We start from the raw sequence: 19,646 nt of genomic DNA, 5'->3' as shown, positions 1-19,646 counted from the left end.
GATCCCAGACAGCTTACCTCCAGACCAGACTAATGGATATTCAGATATGATCACAGCCAGCTTACCTCACCAGACCAGACTAATGGATATTCAGATATGATCACAGCCAGCTTACCTCTGAGTATCTTTATTGGTTCATCACAACAACATTAAGTGTTTACTAATCCAGACACCAGGGTTTCTCCTACCAATGGGTGAGAGGCAGTGAGGGAAATCAATCTGGTCAGAGAATCGAGTTCCCAAACCATCTCCTCACCATGTGAAGCTTTACTGTTTGTTTTCTTCAGATGTTGGAACAAAGTGACTACCAGGCATTAAATCTGTCATCTTGTATTTTATTATCTCTGGTTAACCTGAATCTCAAGGTTATATTCCACAGTGATTTTGCCATGAATGAAAAGTAAACCCAAGACACTTCACCCTCTCAGACTTTACAATATTAAAGAGCCCATCCGGTCCAATTAAATTGATCACTCAACGGACAAATCACCCCCCATGTCAAAAAAAATCATACTGGTCATAGACAGGAAGCGGAGGAAACCGATCCCTTGTCAAGTCAGTCTATGAAGACGGACATGCTCACTCGCAGTCAGACACTTCCTCATTGGCTCCTCCGCCAGCTCTCTGCCTGGTGATTGGCTCCTGGAGGGAGTGCCATGGCCAATGCCGTCACTAGCAGAGTGGTGCAGCCTTATCCCTTGATCACAGCGATGGGTCGTAGTTTGATGGCTTTCTTGCTGATTCCAGCATCGTGACACGTGTTGACGACATCACACACGTTTTTGTACGACTCTGGAGCCTAGGAACGGTAAGAAAATACTGTTAGCCTTTATAGCAATAGCCACGACCCCCCCCCTGTAGCTATAACAATAGCCAACCCCCCCCTGTAGCTATAACAATAGCCACGACCCCCCCCTGTAGCTATAACAATAGCCACGACCCCCCCCCCTGTAGCTATAACAATAGACGACCCCCCCCCCTGTAGTTATAACAATAGACACGACCCCCCCCCCCCCCTGTAGCTATAGCAATAGACACAACCCCCCCCTGTAGCTATAACAATAGACACAACCCCCCCCTGTAGCTATAACAATAGACGACCCCCCCCCTGTAGTTATAACAATAGACACGACCCCCCCCCCCCTGTAGCTATAGCAATAGACACGACCCCCCCCCTGTAGCTATAACAATAGACGACCCCCCCCCTGTAGTTATAACAATAGCCACGACCCCCCTCCACTGTAGCTATAGCAATAGCCACGACCCCCCCCCCCACTGTAGCTATAGCAATAGCCACGACCCCCCCCCCTGTAGCTATAACAATAGCCACGACCCCCCCCCTGTAGTTATAACAATAGCCACGACCCCCCCCCCCTGTAGCTATAGTAATAGCCACGACCCCCCCCACTGTAGCTATAGCAATAGCCACGACCCCCCCCCCCCCCTGTAGCTATAACAATAGCCACGACCCCCCCCCCCTGTAGCTATAGCATGACTAGTCTGGGAGTACCCCTGCCACGACCCCCCCCTGTAGCTATAACAATAGCCACGCCCCCCCCCTGTAGCTATAGCATGACTAGTCTGGGAGTACCCCTGCCACGACCCCCCCCCCCCCCGTAGCTATAGCATGACTAGTCTGGGAGTACCCCTGCCACGACCCCCCCCCCCCCCCGTAGCTATAGCATGACTAGTCTGGGATTACCCCTGCCACGACCCCCCCCCCTGTAGCTATAACAATAGACACGACCCCCCCACTGTAGCTATAACAATAGACACGACCCCCCCACTATAGCTATAACAAGACACAACCCCCCCACTATAGCTATAACAAGACACAACCCCCCCACTATAGCTATAACAATAGACACGACCCCCCCACTGTAGCTATAACAATAGACACGACCCCCCCCACTGTAGCTATAACAATAGACACGACCCCCCCACTGTAGCTATAACAATAGACACGACCCCCCCACTATAGCTATAACAATAGACACGACCCCCCCACTATAGCTATAACAATAGACACGACCCCCCCACTGTAGCTATAACAATAGACACGACCCCCCCACTGTAGCTATAACAATAGACACGACCCCCCACTGTAGCTATAACAATAGACACGACCCCCCCACTATAGCTATAACAATAGACACGACCCCCCCACTGTAGCTATAGCTATAACAATAGACACGACCCCCCCACTGTAGCTATAGCTATAACAATAGACACGACCCCCCCACTGTAGCTATAACAATAGACACGACCCCCCCCACTGTAGCTATAACAAGACACGACCCCCCCACTGTAGCTATAACAATAGACACGACCCCCCCACTGTAGCTATAACAAGACACGACCCCCCCCCTGTAGTTATAACAATAGCCACGACCCCCCTCCACTGTAGCTATAGCAATAGCCACGACCCCCCCCCCCACTGTAGCTATAGCAATAGCCACGACCCCCCCCCCTGTAGCTATAACAATAGCCACGACCCCCCCCCTGTAGTTATAACAATAGCCACGACCCCCCCCCCCTGTAGCTATAGTAATAGCCACGACCCCCCCCACTGTAGCTATAGCAATAGCCACGACCCCCCCCCCCCCCCTGTAGCTATAACAATAGCCACGACCCCCCCCCCCCTGTAGCTATAGCATGACTAGTCTGGGAGTACCCCTGCCACGACCCCCCCCTGTAGCTATAACAATAGCCACGCCCCCCCCTGTAGCTATAGCATGACTAGTCTGGGAGTACCCCTGCCACGACCCCCCCCCCCCCGTAGCTATAGCATGACTAGTCTGGGAGTACCCCTGCCACGACCCCCCCCCCCCCCCCGTAGCTATAGCATGACTAGTCTGGGATTACCCCTGCCACGACCCCCCCCCCTGTAGCTATAACAATAGACACGACCCCCCCACTGTAGCTATAACAATAGACACGACCCCCCCACTATAGCTATAACAAGACACAACCCCCCCACTATAGCTATAACAAGACACAACCCCCCCACTATAGCTATAACAATAGACACGACCCCCCCACTGTAGCTATAACAATAGACACGACCCCCCCCACTGTAGCTATAACAATAGACACGACCCCCCCACTGTAGCTATAACAATAGACACGACCCCCCCACTATAGCTATAACAATAGACACGACCCCCCCACTATAGCTATAACAATAGACACGACCCCCCCACTGTAGCTATAACAATAGACACGACCCCCCCACTGTAGCTATAACAATAGACACGACCCCCCCACTGTAGCTATAACAATAGACACGACCCCCCCACTATAGCTATAACAATAGACACGACCCCCCCACTGTAGCTATAGCTATAACAATAGACACGACCCCCCCACTGTAGCTATAGCTATAACAATAGACACGACCCCCCCACTGTAGCTATAACAATAGACACGACCCCCCCACTGTAGCTATAACAATAGACACGACCCCCCCACTATAGCTATAACAATAGACACGACCCCCCCACTATAGCTATAACAATAGACACGACCCCCCCACTGTAGCTATAACAATAGACACGACCCCCCCACTGTAGCTATAACAATAGACACGACCCCCCCACTGTAGCTATAACAATAGACACGACCCCCCCACTATAGCTATAACAATAGACACGACCCCCCCACTGTAGCTATAGCTATAACAATAGACACGACCCCCCCACTGTAGCTATAGCTATAACAATAGACACGACCCCCCCACTGTAGCTATAACAATAGACACGACCCCCCCCACTGTAGCTATAACAAGACACGACCCCCCCACTGTAGCTATAACAATAGACACGACCCCCCCACTGTAGCTATAACAAGACACGACCCCCCCACTGTAGCTATAACAATAGACACGACCCCCCCACTGTAGCTATAGCTATAACAATAGACACGACCCCCCCACTGTAGCTATAACAATAGACACGACCCCCCCACTGTAGCTATAACAATAGACACGAACCCCCCACTGTAGCTATAACAATAGACACGACCCCCCCACTGTAGCTATAACAATAGACACGACCCCCCCACTATAGCTATAACAAGACACGACCCCCCCACTATAGCTATAACAAGACACGACCCCCCCACTATAGCTATAACAATAGACACGACCCCCCCACTATAGCTATAACAATAGACACGACCCCCCCACTGTAGCTATAACAATAGACACGACCCCCCCACTGTAGCTATAACAATAGACACGACCCCCCCACTGTAGCTATAACAATAGACACGACCCCCCCACTGTAGCTATAACAATAGACACGACCCCCCCCCCCACTATAGCTATAACAATAGACACGACCCCCCCCCCACTATAGCTATAACAATAGACACGACCCCCCCCCTGTAGCTATAACAAGACACGACCCCCCCACTGTAGCTATAACAATAGACACGACCCCCCCACTGTAGCTATAGCTATAACAATAGACACGACCCCCCCACTGTAGCTATAACAATAGACACGACCCCCCACTGTAGCTATAACAATAGACACGAACCCCCCACTGTAGCTATAACAATAGACACGACCCCCCCACTATAGCTATAACAAGACACGACCCCCCCACTATAGCTATAACAAGACACGACCCCCCCACTATAGCTATAACAATAGACACGACCCCCCCACTGTAGCTATAACAATAGACACGACCCCCCCACTGTAGCTATAACAATAGACACGACCCCCCCACTGTAGCTATAACAATAGACACGACCCCCCCACTGTAGCTATAACAATAGACACGACCCCCCCCCCCCCACTATAGCTATAACAATAGACACGACCCCCCCCCCCACTATAGCTATAACAATAGACACGACCCCCCCCCCACTATAGCTATAACAATAGACACGACCCCCCCCCCCCCCACTATAGCTATAACAATAGACACGACCCCCCCCCCCCCCACTATAGCTATAACAATAGACACGACCCCCCCCCCCCCACTATAGCTATAACAATAGACACGACCCCCCCCCCCCACTATAGCTATAACAATAGACACGACCCCCCCCCCACTATAGCTATAACAATAGACACGACCCCCCCTGTAGCTATAACAATAGACACGACCCCCCCAACTGTAGCTATAACAATAGACACAACCCCCCCCACTGTAGCTATAGCATGACTAGTCTGGGCGAAGCCTTCCACGACCCCCCCACTGTAGCTATAGCATGACTAGTCTGGGCGAAGCCTTCCACGACCCCCCCCCCCACTGTAGCTATAGCATGACTAGTCTGGGCGAAGCCTACCCCTTCCACGACCCCCCCCACTGTAGCTGTAGCATGACTAGTCTGGGCGAAGCCTACCCCTTCCATGACTAGTCTGGGCGAAGCAAAGCCTACCCCTTCCATGACTAGTCTGGGCGAAGCAAAGCCTACCCCTTCCATGACTAGTCTGGGCGAAGCAAAGCCTACCCCTTCCATGACTAGTCTGGGCGAAGCGAAGCCTACCCCTTCCATGACTAGTCTGGGCGAAGCGAAGCCTACCCCTTCCATGACTAGTCTGGGCGAAGCCTACCCCTTCCATGACTAGTCTGGGCGAAGCCTACCCCTTCAATGACTAGTCTGGGTGAAAGCCTACCCCTTCCATGACTAGTCTGGGTGAAGCGAAGCCTACCTCTTCCATGACTAGTTTGGGCGAAGCCACCCTGATGGCGATACCCTTGTCTGCCAGCTTGTCCAACACGTCCTGGAAGTCGATGTTCCTGCGGGATTTGGCCCGAGACAGAGCCCGACCCTGGAGACAAGAGTTCAATGTTGAGTAAAAGATGTTCTTGATAATGAACAGATGGGTGCAGTCCATCGTTACTACTTGTTATAGTATGGACATACCTAGGAACACAGCGACAGAGAGGTGCAGTAAAGCGACAGAGGTGCAGTAAAGCGACAGAGGTGCAGTAAAGCGACAGAGGTGCCGTAAAGAGACAGAGGTGCAGTAAAGCGACAGAGGTGCAGTAAAGCGACAGAGGTGCAGTAAAGCGACAGAGGTGCAGTAAAGCGACAGAGGTGCAGTAAAGCGACAGAGGTGCAGTAAAGCGACAGAGAGGTGCAGTAAAGCGACAGAGAGGTGCAGTAAAGCGGCAGAGGTGTAGTAAAGCCTTACCGCGCCGTGACAGGTGGTGCCGAAGGTCTCCGTCATGCCCTGTTCTGTGCCCGTCAGGACGTAACTGCAGGTGCCCATCGTGCCCCCGATCAACACAGGCTGACCTGTCAGCTGATTGGACCAGAAACAGGAAGCGTTTTAAAAACAGTCTGCATCAAAATGGCACTACTTTAGGGCCAGAGACACATAGGGCTGTCAGATTGGCCCTAAAGCAGTGCCTAAAGTAGATAGTCTAATGTTAAACCATAACTTCATTCTGTATTGATGTTGAGGGGGGGGACCTGATAGTCTACAGGGATGAGGGGGAGGTACCTGGTAGTCTACAGGGATGAGGGGGGGTACCTGGTAGTCTACAGGGATGAGGGGGAGTACCTGGTAGTCTACAGGGATGAGAGGGAGTACCTGGTAGTCTACAGGGATGAGGGGGTGGTACCTGGTAGTCTACAGGGATGAGGGGGGGGGGGGGGGGTACCTGGTAGTCTACAGGGATGAGGGGGTACCTGGTAGTCTACAGGGATGAGGGGGGGATACCTGGTAGTCTACAGGGATGAGGGGGGGATACCTGGTAGTCTACAGGGATGAGGGGGGGATACCTGGTAGTCTACAGGGATGAAGGAGGTACCTGGTAGTCTACAGGGATGAAGGAGGTACCTGGTAGTCTACAGGGATGAGGGGGGGTACCTGGTAGTCTACAGGGCTGAGAGGGGGTACCTGGTAGTCTACAGGGATGAGGGAGTACCTGGTGGTCTACAGGGATGAGGGAGTACCTGGTGGTCTACAGGGATGAGGGGGTACCTGGTAGTCTACAGGGATGAGGGGGGGGGGTACCTGGTAGTCTACAGGGATGAGGGGGTACCTGGTAGTCTACAGGGATGAGGGGGGGATACCTGGTAGTCTACAGGGATGAAGGAGGTACCTGGTAGTCTACAGGGATGAGGGGGGGTACCTGGTAGTCTACAGGGCTGAGGGGGAGTACCTGGTAGTCTACAGGGATGAGGGGGAGTACCTGGTAGTCTACAGGGATGAGAGGGAGTACCTGGTAGTCTACAGGGATGAGGGAGTACCTGGTGGTCTACAGGGATGAGGGGGTACCTGGTAGTCTACAGGGATGAGGGGGGGGGGGGTACCTGGTAGTCTACAGGGATGAGGGAGTACCTGGTAGTCTACAGGGATGAGGGGGTACCTGGTAGTCTACAGGGCTGAGGGGGAGTACCTGGTAGTCTACAGGGATGAGGGGGAGTACCTGGTAGTCTACAGGGATGAGAGGGAGTACCTGGTAGTCTACAGGGATGAGGGAGTACCTGGTGGTCTACAGGGATGAGGGGGTACCTGGTAGTCTACAGGTATGAGGGGGGGGGGGGTACCTGGTAGTCTACAGGGATGAGGGAGTACCTGGTAGTCTACAGGGATGAGGGGGTACCTGGTAGTCTACAGGGATGAGGGGGTGGTACCTGGTAGTCTACAGGGATGAGGGGTTGGTACCTGGTAGTCTACAGGGATGAGGGTTGTACCTGGTAGTCTACAGGGATGAGGGGGTGGTGTGGAGGGAAGGCCCGTGTGGATCCCTTGCGATGCAGCAGTAGAGTCTTCTGTTTCCCATCTACCATGTGTTCCTCCACCTTGGCGATGTTATGAGACACGTCATAGATCACATGCATGTCCAGGTCATCAGGAGTGGTGGTGAACACCTTGGCAAACGCCTGGAGGAGACAGAGACGCGGAGAAGTCACACTGGAGTGGTCAGTTACCCGTCTCAGGTGGGTTCAGCTACCCGTCTCAGGTGGGTTCAGCTACCCGTCTCAGGTGCTGTCAGCTACCCGTCTCAGGTGCTGTCAGCTACCCGTCTCAGGTGCTGTCAGCTACCCGTCTCAGGTGCTGTCAGCTACCCGTCTCAGGTGCTGTCAGCTACCCGTCTCAGGTGCTGTCAGCTACCCGTCTCAGGTGCTGTCAGCTACCCGTCTCAGGTGCTGTCAGCTACCCGTCTCAGGTGCTGTCAGCTACCCGTCTCAGGTGCTGTCAGCTACCCGTCTCAGGTGCTGTCAGCTACCCGTCTCAGGTGCTGTCAGCTACCCGTCTCAGGTGCTGTCAGCTACCCGTCTCAGGTGGGGTCAGCTACCCGTCTCAGGTGGGGTCAGCTACCCGTCTCAGGTGGGGTCAGCTACCCGTCTCAGGTGGGGTCAGTTACCCGTCTCAGGTGGGGTCAGTTACCCGTCTCAGGTGGGGTCAGTTACCCGTCTCAGGTGGGGTCAGTTACCCGTCTCAGGTGGGGTCAGTTACCCGTCTCAGGTGGGGTCAGTTACCCGTCTCAGGTGGGGTCAGTTACCCGTCTCAGGTGGGGTCAGTTACCCGTCTCAGGTGGGGTCAGTTACCCGTCTCAGGTGGGGTCAGTTACCCGTCTCAGGTGCGGTCAGTTAGGGTCAGTTACCTGTCTCAGGTAGGGTCAGTTAGGGTCAGTTACCCGTCTCAGGCAGGGTCAGTTACCTGGGTCAGTTACCCGTCTCAGGTAGGGTCAGTTACCCGACTCAGGTAGGGTCAGTTACCCGTCTCAGGTAGGGTCAGTTACCCGTCTCAGGTAGGGTCAGTTACCCGTCTCAGGTAGGGTCAGTTACCCGTCTCAGGTAGGGTCAGTTACCCGTCTCAGGTAGGGTCAGTTACCCGTCTCAGGTAGGGTCAGTTACCCGTCTCAGGTAGGGTCAGTTACCCGTCTCAGGTAGGGTCAGTTACCCGTCTCAGGTAGGGTCAGTTACCCGTCTCAGGTAGGGTCAGTTACCCGTCTCAGGTAGGGTCAGTTAGGGTCAGTTATCTGTCTCAGGTAGGGTCAGTTAGGGTCAGTTACCTGTCTCAGGTGCGGTCAGTTACCTGTCTCAGGTGCGGTCAGTTACCTGTCTCAGGTGCGGTCAGTTACCGGTCTCAGGTGCGGTCAGTTACCGGTCTCAGGTGCGGTCAGTTAGGGTCAGTTACCTGTCTCAGGTGCGGTCAGTTAGGGTCAGTTACCTGTCTCAGGTGTGGTCAGTTAGGGTCAGTTACCAGTCTCAGGTGCGGTCGGTTACCCGTCTCAGGTGCGGTCGGTTAACCGTCTCAGGTGCGGTCAGTTACCCATCTCAGGTGCGGTCAGTTACCCGTCTCAGGTGCGGTCAGTTAGGGTAAGTTACCTGTCTCAGGTGCGGTCAGTTAGGGTCAGTTACCTGTCTCAGGTGCGGTCAGTTAGGGTCGGTTACCTGTCTCAGGTGCGGTCAGTTACCAGTCTCAGGTGCGGTCGGTTACCCGTCTCAGGTGCGGTCGGTTACCCGTCTCAGGTGCGGTCAGTTACCAGTCTCAGGTGTGGTCAGTTAGGGTCAGTTACCAGTCTCAGGTGCGGTCAGGTAGGGTCAGTTACCAGTCTCAGGTGCGGTCAGTTAGGGTCAGTTACCCGTCTCAGGTGCGGTCAGGTAGGGTCAGTTACCAGTCTCAGGTGCGGTCAGTTACCCGTCTCAGGTGTGGTCAGGTAGGGTCAGTTACCTGTCGTGTGAGGAAGGTCATAGAGGAACGGTTGACCCAGGCATAGTTGCCGGCGGCGGCCATTCCTTTCAGGTAGTCTTGTCCCTCCTCTGAAAAGATACGGGCGCACGCCAGCTGACGATCGTTCACCTGGATCTTGTCTCGCTTCATCGCCTTCTCCATGGCAACCAGGGCATCTACCAGAACATATACAGTACCAGTCAAATGTTAGGACCCCTAATCATTCAAGGGTTTTTCTTCAGTGGCTTCAGGAAGTATTCAGACCCCTTGACTTTTTCCACATTTTGTTACGTGACAAACTTATTCTAAAATGGATTAAATTGTCCCCCCTCAAGTCTGGGCTCTGGCTGGGCCACTCAAGGACATTCAGAGACTTGTCCTAAAGCCACTCCTCTGTTGTCTTGGCTGTGCGCTTAGGGTTGTTGTCCTGTTGGAAGGTGAACCTTTCCCCCCCCAGTCTGATGTCCTGAGCATTCTGGAGCAGGTTTTCATCAAGGATCTCTGTACTTTGCTCCGTTCATCTTTCCCTCGATCCTGACTAGTCTCCCAGTTCCTGCCGCTGAAAAACATCCCCACAGCATGATGCTGCCACCACCATGCTTCACCGTAGGGATGGTGCCAGGTTTCCTCCAGACGTGACGCTTGGCATTCAGGCCAAGAGTCCAATCTTGGTTTCATCAGACCAGAAAATCTTGTTTCTCATGGTCTGAGTCCTTTAAGGTACCTTCAGGAAAACTCGCAGGCTGTCATGTGTCTTTTACTGAGGAGTGGCTTCCGTCTGGCCACTCTACCATAAAGGCCTGATTGGTGGAGTTCTGCAGAGATGGTTGTCCTTCTGGAAGGTTCTCCCATCTCCACAGAGGAACTCTGGAGCTCTGTCAGAGTGGCCATCGGGTTCTTGGTCAACTCCCTGACCAAGACCCTTCTCCCCCAACTCCCTGACCAAGACCCTTCTCCCCCGATTGCTCAGTTTGGCTGGGCAGCCAGATCTAGGAAGAGTCTTGGTGGTTCCAAACTTCTTCCATTTAAGAATGATGGAGGTCACTGTGTTCTTGGGGACCTTCAATGCTGCAGAAATGTTTTGGTACACTTCCCCAGATCTGTGCCTCGACACAATCCTGTCTCTGAGCTCTACGGACAATTCCATGGCTTGGTTTTTGCTCTGACATGCACTGTCAACTGTGGGACCTTATATAGACAGGTGTGTTGCCTTTCCAAATCATCTCCAATCAGTGTCATTTATGACAGGTGGACTCCAATCAAATTGTAGAAACATTTCAAGGATGATCAATGGAAACAGGAAGCACCTGAGCTCAATGGAAACAGGAAGCACCTGAGCTCAATGGAAACAGGAAGCACCTGAGCTCAATGGAAACAGGAAGCACCTGAGCTCAATGGAAACAGGAAGTACCTGAGCTCAATGGAAACAGGAAGCACCTGAGCTCAATGGAAACAGGATGCACCTGAGGTCAATGGAAACAGGAAGCACCTGAGGTCAATGGAAACAGGATGCACCTGAGCTCAATGGAAACAGGAAGCACCTGAGGTCAATGGAAACAGGAAGCACCTGAGGTCAATGGAAACAGGATGCACCTGAGCTCAATGGAAACAGGAAGCACCTGAGGTCAATTTCAAGTCTCACAGCAAAGGGTCTGAATACTTATGTAAGGTATCTGTTTTTCTAATAAACCGTTTTCCCTTATGGGGTAGTGTATTTATGTGTCCCTTATGGGGTAGTGTATTTATGTGTCCCTTATGGGGTAGTGTATTTATGTGTCCCTTATGGGGTAGTGTATTTATGTGTCCCTTATGGGGTAGTGTATTTATGTGTCCCTTATGGGGTAGTGTATTTATGTGTCCCTTATGGGGTAGTGTATTTATGTGTCCCTTATGGGGTAGTGTATTTATGTGTCCCTTATGGGGTAGTGTATTTATGTGTCCCTTATGGGGTAGTGTATTTATGTGTCCCTTATGGGGTAGTGTATTTATGTTTCCCTTATGGGGTAGTGTATTTATGTTTCCCTTATGGGGTAGTGTATTTATGTTTCCCTTATGGGGTAGTGTATTTATGTTTCCCTTATGGGGTAGTGTATTTATGTTTCCCTTATGGGGTAGTGTATTTATGTGTCCCTTATGGGGTAGTGTATTTATGTGTCCCTTATGGGGTAGTGTATTTATGTGTCCCTTATGGGGTAGTGTATTTATGTTTCCCTTATGGGGTAGTGTATTTATGTTTCCCTTATGGGGTAGTGTATTTATGTTTCCCTTATGGGGTAGTGTATTTATGTTTCCCTTATGGGGTAGTGTATTTATGTTTATGTTTCCCTTATGGGGTAGTGTATTTATGTGTCCCTTATGGGGTAGTGTATTTATGTTTCCCTTATGGGGTAGTGTATTTATGTGTCCCTTATGGGGTAGTGTATTTATGTTTCCCTTATGGGGTAGTGTATTTATGTGTCCCTTATGGGGTAGTGTATTTATGTGTCCCTTATGGGGTAGTGTATTTATGTTTCCCTTATGGGGTAGTGTATTTATGTTTCCCTTATGGGGTAGTGTATTTATGTTTCCCTTATGGGGTAGTGTATTTATGTTTCCCTTATGGGGTAGTGTATTTATGTTTCCCTTATGGGGTAGTGTATTTATGTTTCCCTTATGGGGTAGTGTATTTATGTTTCCCTTATGGGGTAGTGTATTTATGTTTCCCTTATGGGGTAGTGTATTTATGTTTATGTTTCCCTTATGGGTAGTGTATTTATGTGTCCCTTATGGGGTAGTGTATTTATGTTTCCCTTATGGGGTAGTGTATTTATGTGTCCCTTATGGGGTAGTGTATTTATGTGTCCCTTATGGGGTAGTGTATTTATGTGTCCCTTATGGGGTAGTGTATTTGTGTGTCCCTTATGGGGTAGTGTATTTGTGTGTCCCTTATGGGGTAGTGTATTTGTGTGTCCCTTATGGGGTAGTGTATTTGTGTGTCCCTTATGGGGTAGTGTATTTATGTGTCCCTTATGGGGTAGTGTATTTATGTGTCCCTTATGGGGTAGTGTATTTATGTGTCCCTTATGGGGTAGTGTATTTATGTGTCCCTTATGGGGTAGTGTATTTGTGTGTCCCTTATGGGGTAGTGTATTTATGTGTCCCTTATGGGGTAGTGTATTTATGTGTCCCTTATGGGGTAGTGTATTTATGTTAATGGGGTAGTGTATTTGTGTGTCCCTTATGGGGTAGTGTATTTATGTGTCCCTTATGGGGTAGTGTATTTATGTGTCCCTTATGGGGTAGTGTATTTATGTGTCCCTTATGGGGTAGTGTATTTATGTTAATGGGGTAGTGTATTTATGTGTCCCTTATGGGGTAGTGTATTTATGTGTCCCTTATGGGGTAGTGTATTTATGTTTCCCTTATGGGGTAGTGTATTTATGTTTCCCTTATGGGGTAGTGTATTTATGTTTCCCTTATGGGGTAGTGTATGTATGTGTCCCTTATGGGGTAGTGTATTTATGTGTCCCTTATGGGGTAGTGTATTTATGTGTCCCTTATGGGGTAGTGTATTTATGTGTCCCTTATGGGGTAGTGTATTTATGTGTCCCTTATGGGGTAGTGTATTTATGTGTCCCTTATGGGGTAGTGTATTTATGTGTCCCTTATGGGGTAGTGTATTTATGTGTCCCTTATGGGGTAGTGTATTTATGTGTCCCTTATGGGGTAGTGTATTTATGTGTCCCTTATGGGGTAGTGTATTTATGTGTCCCTTATGGGGTAGTGTATTTATGTTTATGGGGTAGTGTATATGTGTATATATGTGTATTTATGTGTATTTATGTGTCCCTTATGGGGTAGTGTATATATGTATTTATGTGTCCCTTATGGGGTAGTGTATATATGTGTATATATGTGTATTTATGTGTATTTATGTGTATTTATTTAATCCATTTTAGAACAAAGCCGTAACGTAACAGTCTTATTCTAAAATGGATCAATTATTTTTCTCTCAATGTATATTTTTACCTTTATTTAACCAGGTCATTGAAAAACACATCAATAACAACAACAACCTGACCAAGACAAGAACCAATACACCGTGCAGCAACGCAGACAGGAGACCACGTTACAGACAACATTTCCAACATGGGTAGAGAGTCCTACCTGTCGCCACCTGGTGGCCCAGCCCCCTGCTGCCACTGTGGATCATCACACACACCTGGCCCTTGTGGTCGATGCCCATCTTCTTAGCAGCATAGTCATTATAGATCTCATCCACCACCTGGATCTCAGCGTAGTGGTTCCCTGCCCCCAGAGTACCTAGCTGGAATAAGGACAAGTCATTATAGATCTCAACCACCACCTGGATCTCAGCGTAGTGGTTCCCTGCCCCCCAGAGTACCCAGCTGGAATAAGGACAAGTCATTATAGATCTCTGTCCCCAGAGTACCCAGCTGGAATAAGGACAGGTCCTTATAGATCTCTGCCCCCAGAGTACCCAGCTGGAATAAGGACAGGTCATTATAGGTTAGGGAGTGGTGTTATCTGAGGAAGGCCTCTCTTCTTGGCCTTGGAGGAGACCTTGTTGGGGGTCAGGGGTCAGGGTTAGTTAGGCAGTGGTGTTATCTGAGGCAGGCCTCTCTTGGCCTTGAAGGAGACCTTGTTGGGGGGTCAGGGTTAGTTATAGAGTGGTGTTACCTGAGGAAGGCCTCTCTTCTTGGCCTTGGAGGAGACCTTGTTGGGGGGTCAGGGGTCAGGGTTAGTTAGGGAGTGGTGTTATCTGAGGCAGGCCTCTCTTCTTGGCCTGGGAGGAGACCTTGTTGGGGGTCAGGGGTCAGGGTTAGTTAGGGAGTGGTGTTATCTGAGGCAGGCCTCTCTTCTTGGCCTTGGAGGAGACCTTGTTGGGGGTCAGGGTTAGTTAGGGAGTGGTGTTACCTGAGTAAGGCCTCTCTTCTTGGCCTTGGAGGAGACCTTGTTGGGGGTCAGGGGTCAGGGTTAGTTAGGGAGTGGTGTTACCTGAGGAAGGCCTCTCTTCTTGGCCTTGGAGGAGACCTTGTTGGGGTCGGCCTGCAGCATCCTGCCATACTCCTCACAGTGCTCCTTATCCTCTGCCCAGGCATAGCCTTCTCTCAGGGACCAGTCCACTCCCATCTCTAGAGCCTCCTCTAGATCCCTGTAACAGACACCAGGTTATCAGTCTCTACACAGCCTTCTCTCAGGGAACAGTCCCCTCCCATCTCTAGAGCCTCCTCTAGATCCCTGTAACAGACAGCCTTCTCTCAGAGACCAGTCCCCTCCCATCTCTAGAGCCTCCTCTAGATGCCTGTAACAGACAGAGCTTGAGAGGATCTGCAGAGAAGAACAGGAGAAATTCCCCAAATACAAGCTTGTAGCAACAATTTATAAACCTGTTCTTGCTTGGTCATTATGGAGTATTGTGTGTAGATTGTTTTTTTCCCTTCATCAATTGAATCCATTTTAGATTAAGGCTGTAACGTAACAAAATGTGTAAAAAGTCAAGAGGTCTGGATACTTTCGTAAGGCCCTAACCTTAACCTGCTCTATCCAAAGGGATTGGGTTAATGTTGTATTGGTGTCTGCAGACAGCAGGGTATTGGTGTCTGCAGACAGCAGGGTATTGGTGTATTGGTGTCTGAAGACAGCAGGGTATTGGTGTATTGGTGCCTGCAGACAGCAGGGTATTGGTGTCTGTAGACAGCAGGGTATTGGTGCCTGTAGACAGCAGGGTATTGGTGTATTAGTGTCTGCAGACAGCAGGGTATTGGTGCCTGTAGACAGCAGGGTATTGGTGTATTGGTGCCTGCAGACAGCAGGGTATTGGTGTATTGGTGTCTGTAGACAGCAGGGTATTGGTGCCTGTAGACAGCAGGGTATTGGTGCCTGTAGACAGCAGGGTATTGGTGCCCGTAGACAGCAGGGTATTGGTGCCTGTAGACAGCAGGGTATTGGTGTATTGGTGCCTGCAGACAGCAGGGTATTGGTGCCTCCTTACTTGGCGGTCATAGGGATGACTCCCTTGGAGCCGACTCCTACAGGGATGTGGTCAAACAGGGCCTGAGCCAGCTGCTCCTTGACAGGCTGGACGTCTCCCTCGTCTAGGTTGGTCCTTAGTAGACGCACTCCACAGTTAATATCAAACCCCACACCACCTAGCTCACACACACACACACACACACGCACACACACCAGTTAATGTCAAAACCCACACCAGAGATTAGACAGGACAGCCTGTTGGACTGTGTGTATCCTCTGTACCTGGGGATACGACAGCGTTGGGGTCGCTCATGTCGAAGGCAGCCATGTTTCCGATGGCGAACCCATACCCTGAGTGGCAGTCTGGCAGGCCGATGGACTTCTGAGGGAGAGAGAGAGGTTTGGGGACACTATTAGGCCTTGTTTCCTGGACACAGGTTAAGAGAAATCCTGGACTGACAAGCAAACTCATTGGAGAATCTCCGTTGAAAGTGCTTCTTAGTCCGTGACAAGGCTAAATATGTGTCTGGGAGAAACAGCCCCAGTGAGACATTACAGAGTGTCAATATGTCCGTTTATAGCTCGTTAGATAACGGTTGTCAGCGTCATCTCCACTGACTTGTGTTAAGGACTGATCCGGACCAGACATCTACTTACATGGACTATACCCGGCAGAGCTGCAACGTTTCCAATCTGTTTCATGGCAGGGAGAAACCCACCAAAACCTGACGACAATAACAACAACAACAACAACCAAATCAGTCAAATCAACGGGGAAAACAATACAGGAGCGGGCTTGTCTGTTAACATGGCATCATGGGTGTTGTTGTTGTTGTCTACCTCCTCCTTTACACGCGTTACGCAGCTCCTCAAACATCAGCTTCTCCAGGGACTCGTTGACGTAAAACACTCCTTCCACCTGGAATGAGATGGGAAGGATTTGATGAGCTGTCAAGTCCATACGCCATATTAGGTTAGCTAAATTAGATAGCTTATGTAACTACTATGCTCTTACACCTGATCTACATACAAGACAAGAGCAACAATAACAGAGTCAAGCTGGATAGTAGCAAGCCACGTCTGAAGCTATCAAACTACGGACATGTGCTAACGTTAATTCATTCCATATAAGTTCGTTTTAGCTTAATCACCTGCATATTTGGGACGAAACCTTTCTTGATTCGCCAGCAGTTCTTGTCAATCTTGTCCAAATATTGTAACTCGTCATTGTACGATCGACTCATGATATGATTATGTAGCTAGCTGTTAATTTCACTTATATTTCAGCAGTGTCTGATTCTGTTCTGAACCAACAAACTACAACTACGGCAACTCAGAGGCGTCCGTACAAAACGCGTTTTTGGAAAACTGAATAATGACGCAGCTGTAAATGTTTTTAAATTAATCGCGTTTATTTTTGAATGGATTAAAATATTGATCTTGGATAACACCATATTATAGTCGTGCCTAACAAATACATGTTCCCTAATATCCTAGCAAAGTTTTATTTTTGGAAAACATTTGTGGTTATTATTTTCCTATATTAGTCTTTTTTGACTTTCCGTAGTTGAAGTCAGAACGCTAATCTCTTTCCGTAGTTGAAGTCAGAACGCTAATCTCTTTCCGTAGTTGAAGTCAGAACGCTAATCTCTTTCCGTAGTTGACGTCAGAACGCTAATCTCTTTCCGTAGTTGAAGTCAACTATTTGATAACATTTGTTGACCATCTAGCTTCTGTCAAATCCTCTTCTATCTTCACGATTGTAATACGTTGAAATCTTCAACTATCTCTACTTGCAATTAAGACCTCTTTAGTTAACATGAACTGTATGGTGTGACATGATTAAGGCTTGCAATAAGTTAATAACAAGAGACACCAACTAAACTAAAGTAAGTGAAATGCTGCTGGCTAGCTAGCTACCAGATAGGTTAACCAGCTAGCTGCTCTTCTACATGTAGGTTTGTATTGTTCTAGCTAGATAAACACCATCATACCAGAAGTGTGCTGTGCATAATGAAACGTATCTGTATACTGTATGAATTTCTAGGCCAGTGTACCTGCTATAACGTTAGATTTTTACACTGATGAATGTTACCATTTTACTTTCATAATTCAGTCTTTCTTAACACAGTTGGCAAGAAATGAAAGTGAAAGAGTTCCAGCTAGCATTGTGTTTCTACTGTAAAGAGGTTGCAAGTGTTTTCTACTTCATTGTGAAAACCGACATCATGCTCAGAAAGTTGGGCGCTTTGTGAAAAGGTGTTTTGGAAGATGACCGTTATGATTCATGATGAACCAGGGAGAGAAGACCACAATTGGGTCTGAATGATTGAATTTGTGTCCTTAAAATGTCTGATCGTGTTCTGTGTGTTGGTTACCTAACCCTGTCCCATCGGTCTCTGTCTCTCTCTCTCCCTCCCTGTCCGTCGGTCTCTCTCTCCTAAGCATGAAACTACGTGTGAGGATAAACAAGCAGACCAGCCAGGTGAAGCTGGAGGGAGAGGAGCCCACTCTGACAGAGCTCAACGTTCAAATCAGAGAGATCCTTCTGCCTTCACATGGCCTCAGGTTAGTTAGACCCTCAGGTTAGTTAGACCCTCAGGTTAGTTAGACCCTCAGGTTAGACACTTTCTCCTTCTGTTGCTAAAGGGCAATTCCATGGTAGACTCAGATTTTCACTCTAAAATGTCTGCCGAACAAAAAACATTGATTTCAAAGTTTAACAAACCATACAACTCCATGCACAAGGACGACTTTTAAAAATGCCCACTTACTAGTTTCGAGGAAAAACTGGGCAGAAACAAAGTTTCCTGACAGAATAAAACTAAGGGAGATTTTACTGTAATTCTGGAACCAAACTTTGCATCTGGTGTTTTTTCCAGTAAATGTGGTCTTTTGATAAATGTATTGTGTAAATTATTCAAGGAGGTCATTGTTCATAGTTGTATGGTTTATTAAACTTAGAAATCAATGGTTTGTGTTTTAGCAAACATTTCAAAGTGAAAAATCGATGTCTCTGTGTAATTGTTAGCGTGGAAGGTTATTTTAAAGGTTTAACTTGGCAGGAGTGTTATTTGTGTTTATATATTGTTAGTAAAGTATGAGGACCACATGTTGAATGCTGTAAAGTTTACCCATAGTGGTTGGGGCTCAGATCCTAACTCTCCTCTGTCCCCTACAGCCCAGACACAGAGTTCACCTTGTCCCTGAATGGCTCAGATCTTCTATCTGACTCTGGTCAGACTTTGTCCTCCTGTGGGATCGTCACTGGGGACCTGGTCTGTGTCATCTTGCCTCCATCTGTGGCTGTGCCCTTCGCTGCCCCTGCTCCCTCAGCCCGCCAGGCTGTGCCCTCAGGCTCCCCTGCTTCCTCTGCTGCCTTTGCCTCTTCAGCCCGCCAGTCACCCAGCAACAACAACAGCAGCAGTAGTAGTAGTCCTGGGCTGTACCAAGCTGTACACCCACCATCCCAACGCTCCAGTGAGGTGAGCCCTCATCTCCTAACACCAGTAGTATATTATATCACAGTATTGTAGTAGTAGAATATAGTAGTAGTAGAATATAGTAGTAGTATATTACAATACAAGTATTCAGACCCCTTGACTTTTTCCACATTTTGTTAAGTTACAACCTTATTCTATAATTGATTCAAATTTTTTTTTTTCTCTTCAATCTACACACAATACCCCATAATGACATCACAATACTCCATAATGACATCACAATACCCCATAATGACATCACAATACTCCATAATGACATCACAATACCCCATAATGACATCACAATACCCCATAATGACATCACAATACTCCATAATCAAATCAAACCAAATTTTGATTTGATTTGATTTACTCCATAATGACATCACAATACCCCATAATGACATCACAATACCCCATAATGACATCACAATACCCCATAATGACATCACAATACCCTATAATGACATCACAATACCCCATAATGACATCACAATACCCCATAATGACATCACAATACCCCATAATGACATCAC

At 48.9% G+C, this 19,646-nt stretch overlaps 2 protein-coding genes across 3 annotated transcripts in view; one reads left to right on the top strand and one right to left on the bottom strand.

The window, feature by feature from the left end:
• Positions 1–318: 318 nt before the first annotated feature.
• Positions 319–16,968, bottom strand: LOC116360592 (tRNA-splicing ligase RtcB homolog). Its single transcript, XM_031815478.1, has 12 exons — positions 16,780–16,968; positions 16,469–16,547; positions 16,286–16,353; positions 15,911–16,010; positions 15,648–15,804; positions 14,651–14,807; positions 13,799–13,958; positions 9,653–9,828; positions 7,666–7,854; positions 6,155–6,265; positions 5,669–5,788; positions 319–799 (listed from the first exon to the last, which is right to left on the bottom strand). The coding sequence occupies exons 1-12, from the start codon at positions 16,870–16,872 to the stop codon at positions 692–694; spliced, it is 1,518 nt and encodes a 505-aa protein (XP_031671338.1). The 5' UTR covers positions 16,873–16,968; the 3' UTR covers positions 319–691.
• Positions 16,969–17,234: 266 nt separating this feature from the next.
• Positions 17,235–19,646, top strand: part of LOC116360595 (F-box only protein 7) — a 20,046-nt gene continuing 17,634 nt past the window's right edge. The window contains exons 1-3 of one of the 2 annotated variants that reach the window (XM_031815492.1): positions 17,235–17,517; positions 18,074–18,196; positions 18,810–19,113. In XM_031815492.1, coding sequence (XP_031671352.1) covers positions 18,075–18,196; positions 18,810–19,113 — 426 coding nt within the window. In that variant the 5' untranslated portion in view covers positions 17,235–17,517; position 18,074. The remainder of the gene's footprint in view (positions 17,518–18,073; positions 18,197–18,809; positions 19,114–19,646) is intronic. The other variant, XM_031815493.1, reaches the window with a different exon arrangement.

The sequence above is a fragment of the Oncorhynchus kisutch genome, unplaced genomic scaffold (genome assembly GCF_002021735.2).
Source record: "Oncorhynchus kisutch isolate 150728-3 unplaced genomic scaffold, Okis_V2 Okis09a-Okis19a_hom, whole genome shotgun sequence".
NCBI lineage: Eukaryota > Metazoa > Chordata > Actinopteri > Salmoniformes > Salmonidae > Oncorhynchus > Oncorhynchus kisutch.
Note: the sequence above shows the minus strand (reverse complement) of the source record. Positions and strands in the feature narration are given on the sequence as shown.

Bases quoted from the DNA above. Each gene is read 5' to 3' on its own strand.
- LOC116360592 (XM_031815478.1), bottom strand. From the start codon at position 16,872: ATGAGTCGATCGTACAATGACGAGTTACAATATTTGGACAAGATTGAC. The intron at 16,548-16,779 runs GTGATTAAGCTA...ATCTCATTCCAG, and splicing joins GTTTCGTCCCAAATATGCAG to GTGGAAGGAGTGTTTTACGT. The intron at 5,789-6,154 runs GTAAGGCTTTAC...TCTTGTCTCCAG, and splicing joins GCACCACCTGTCACGGCGCG to GGTCGGGCTCTGTCTCGGGC.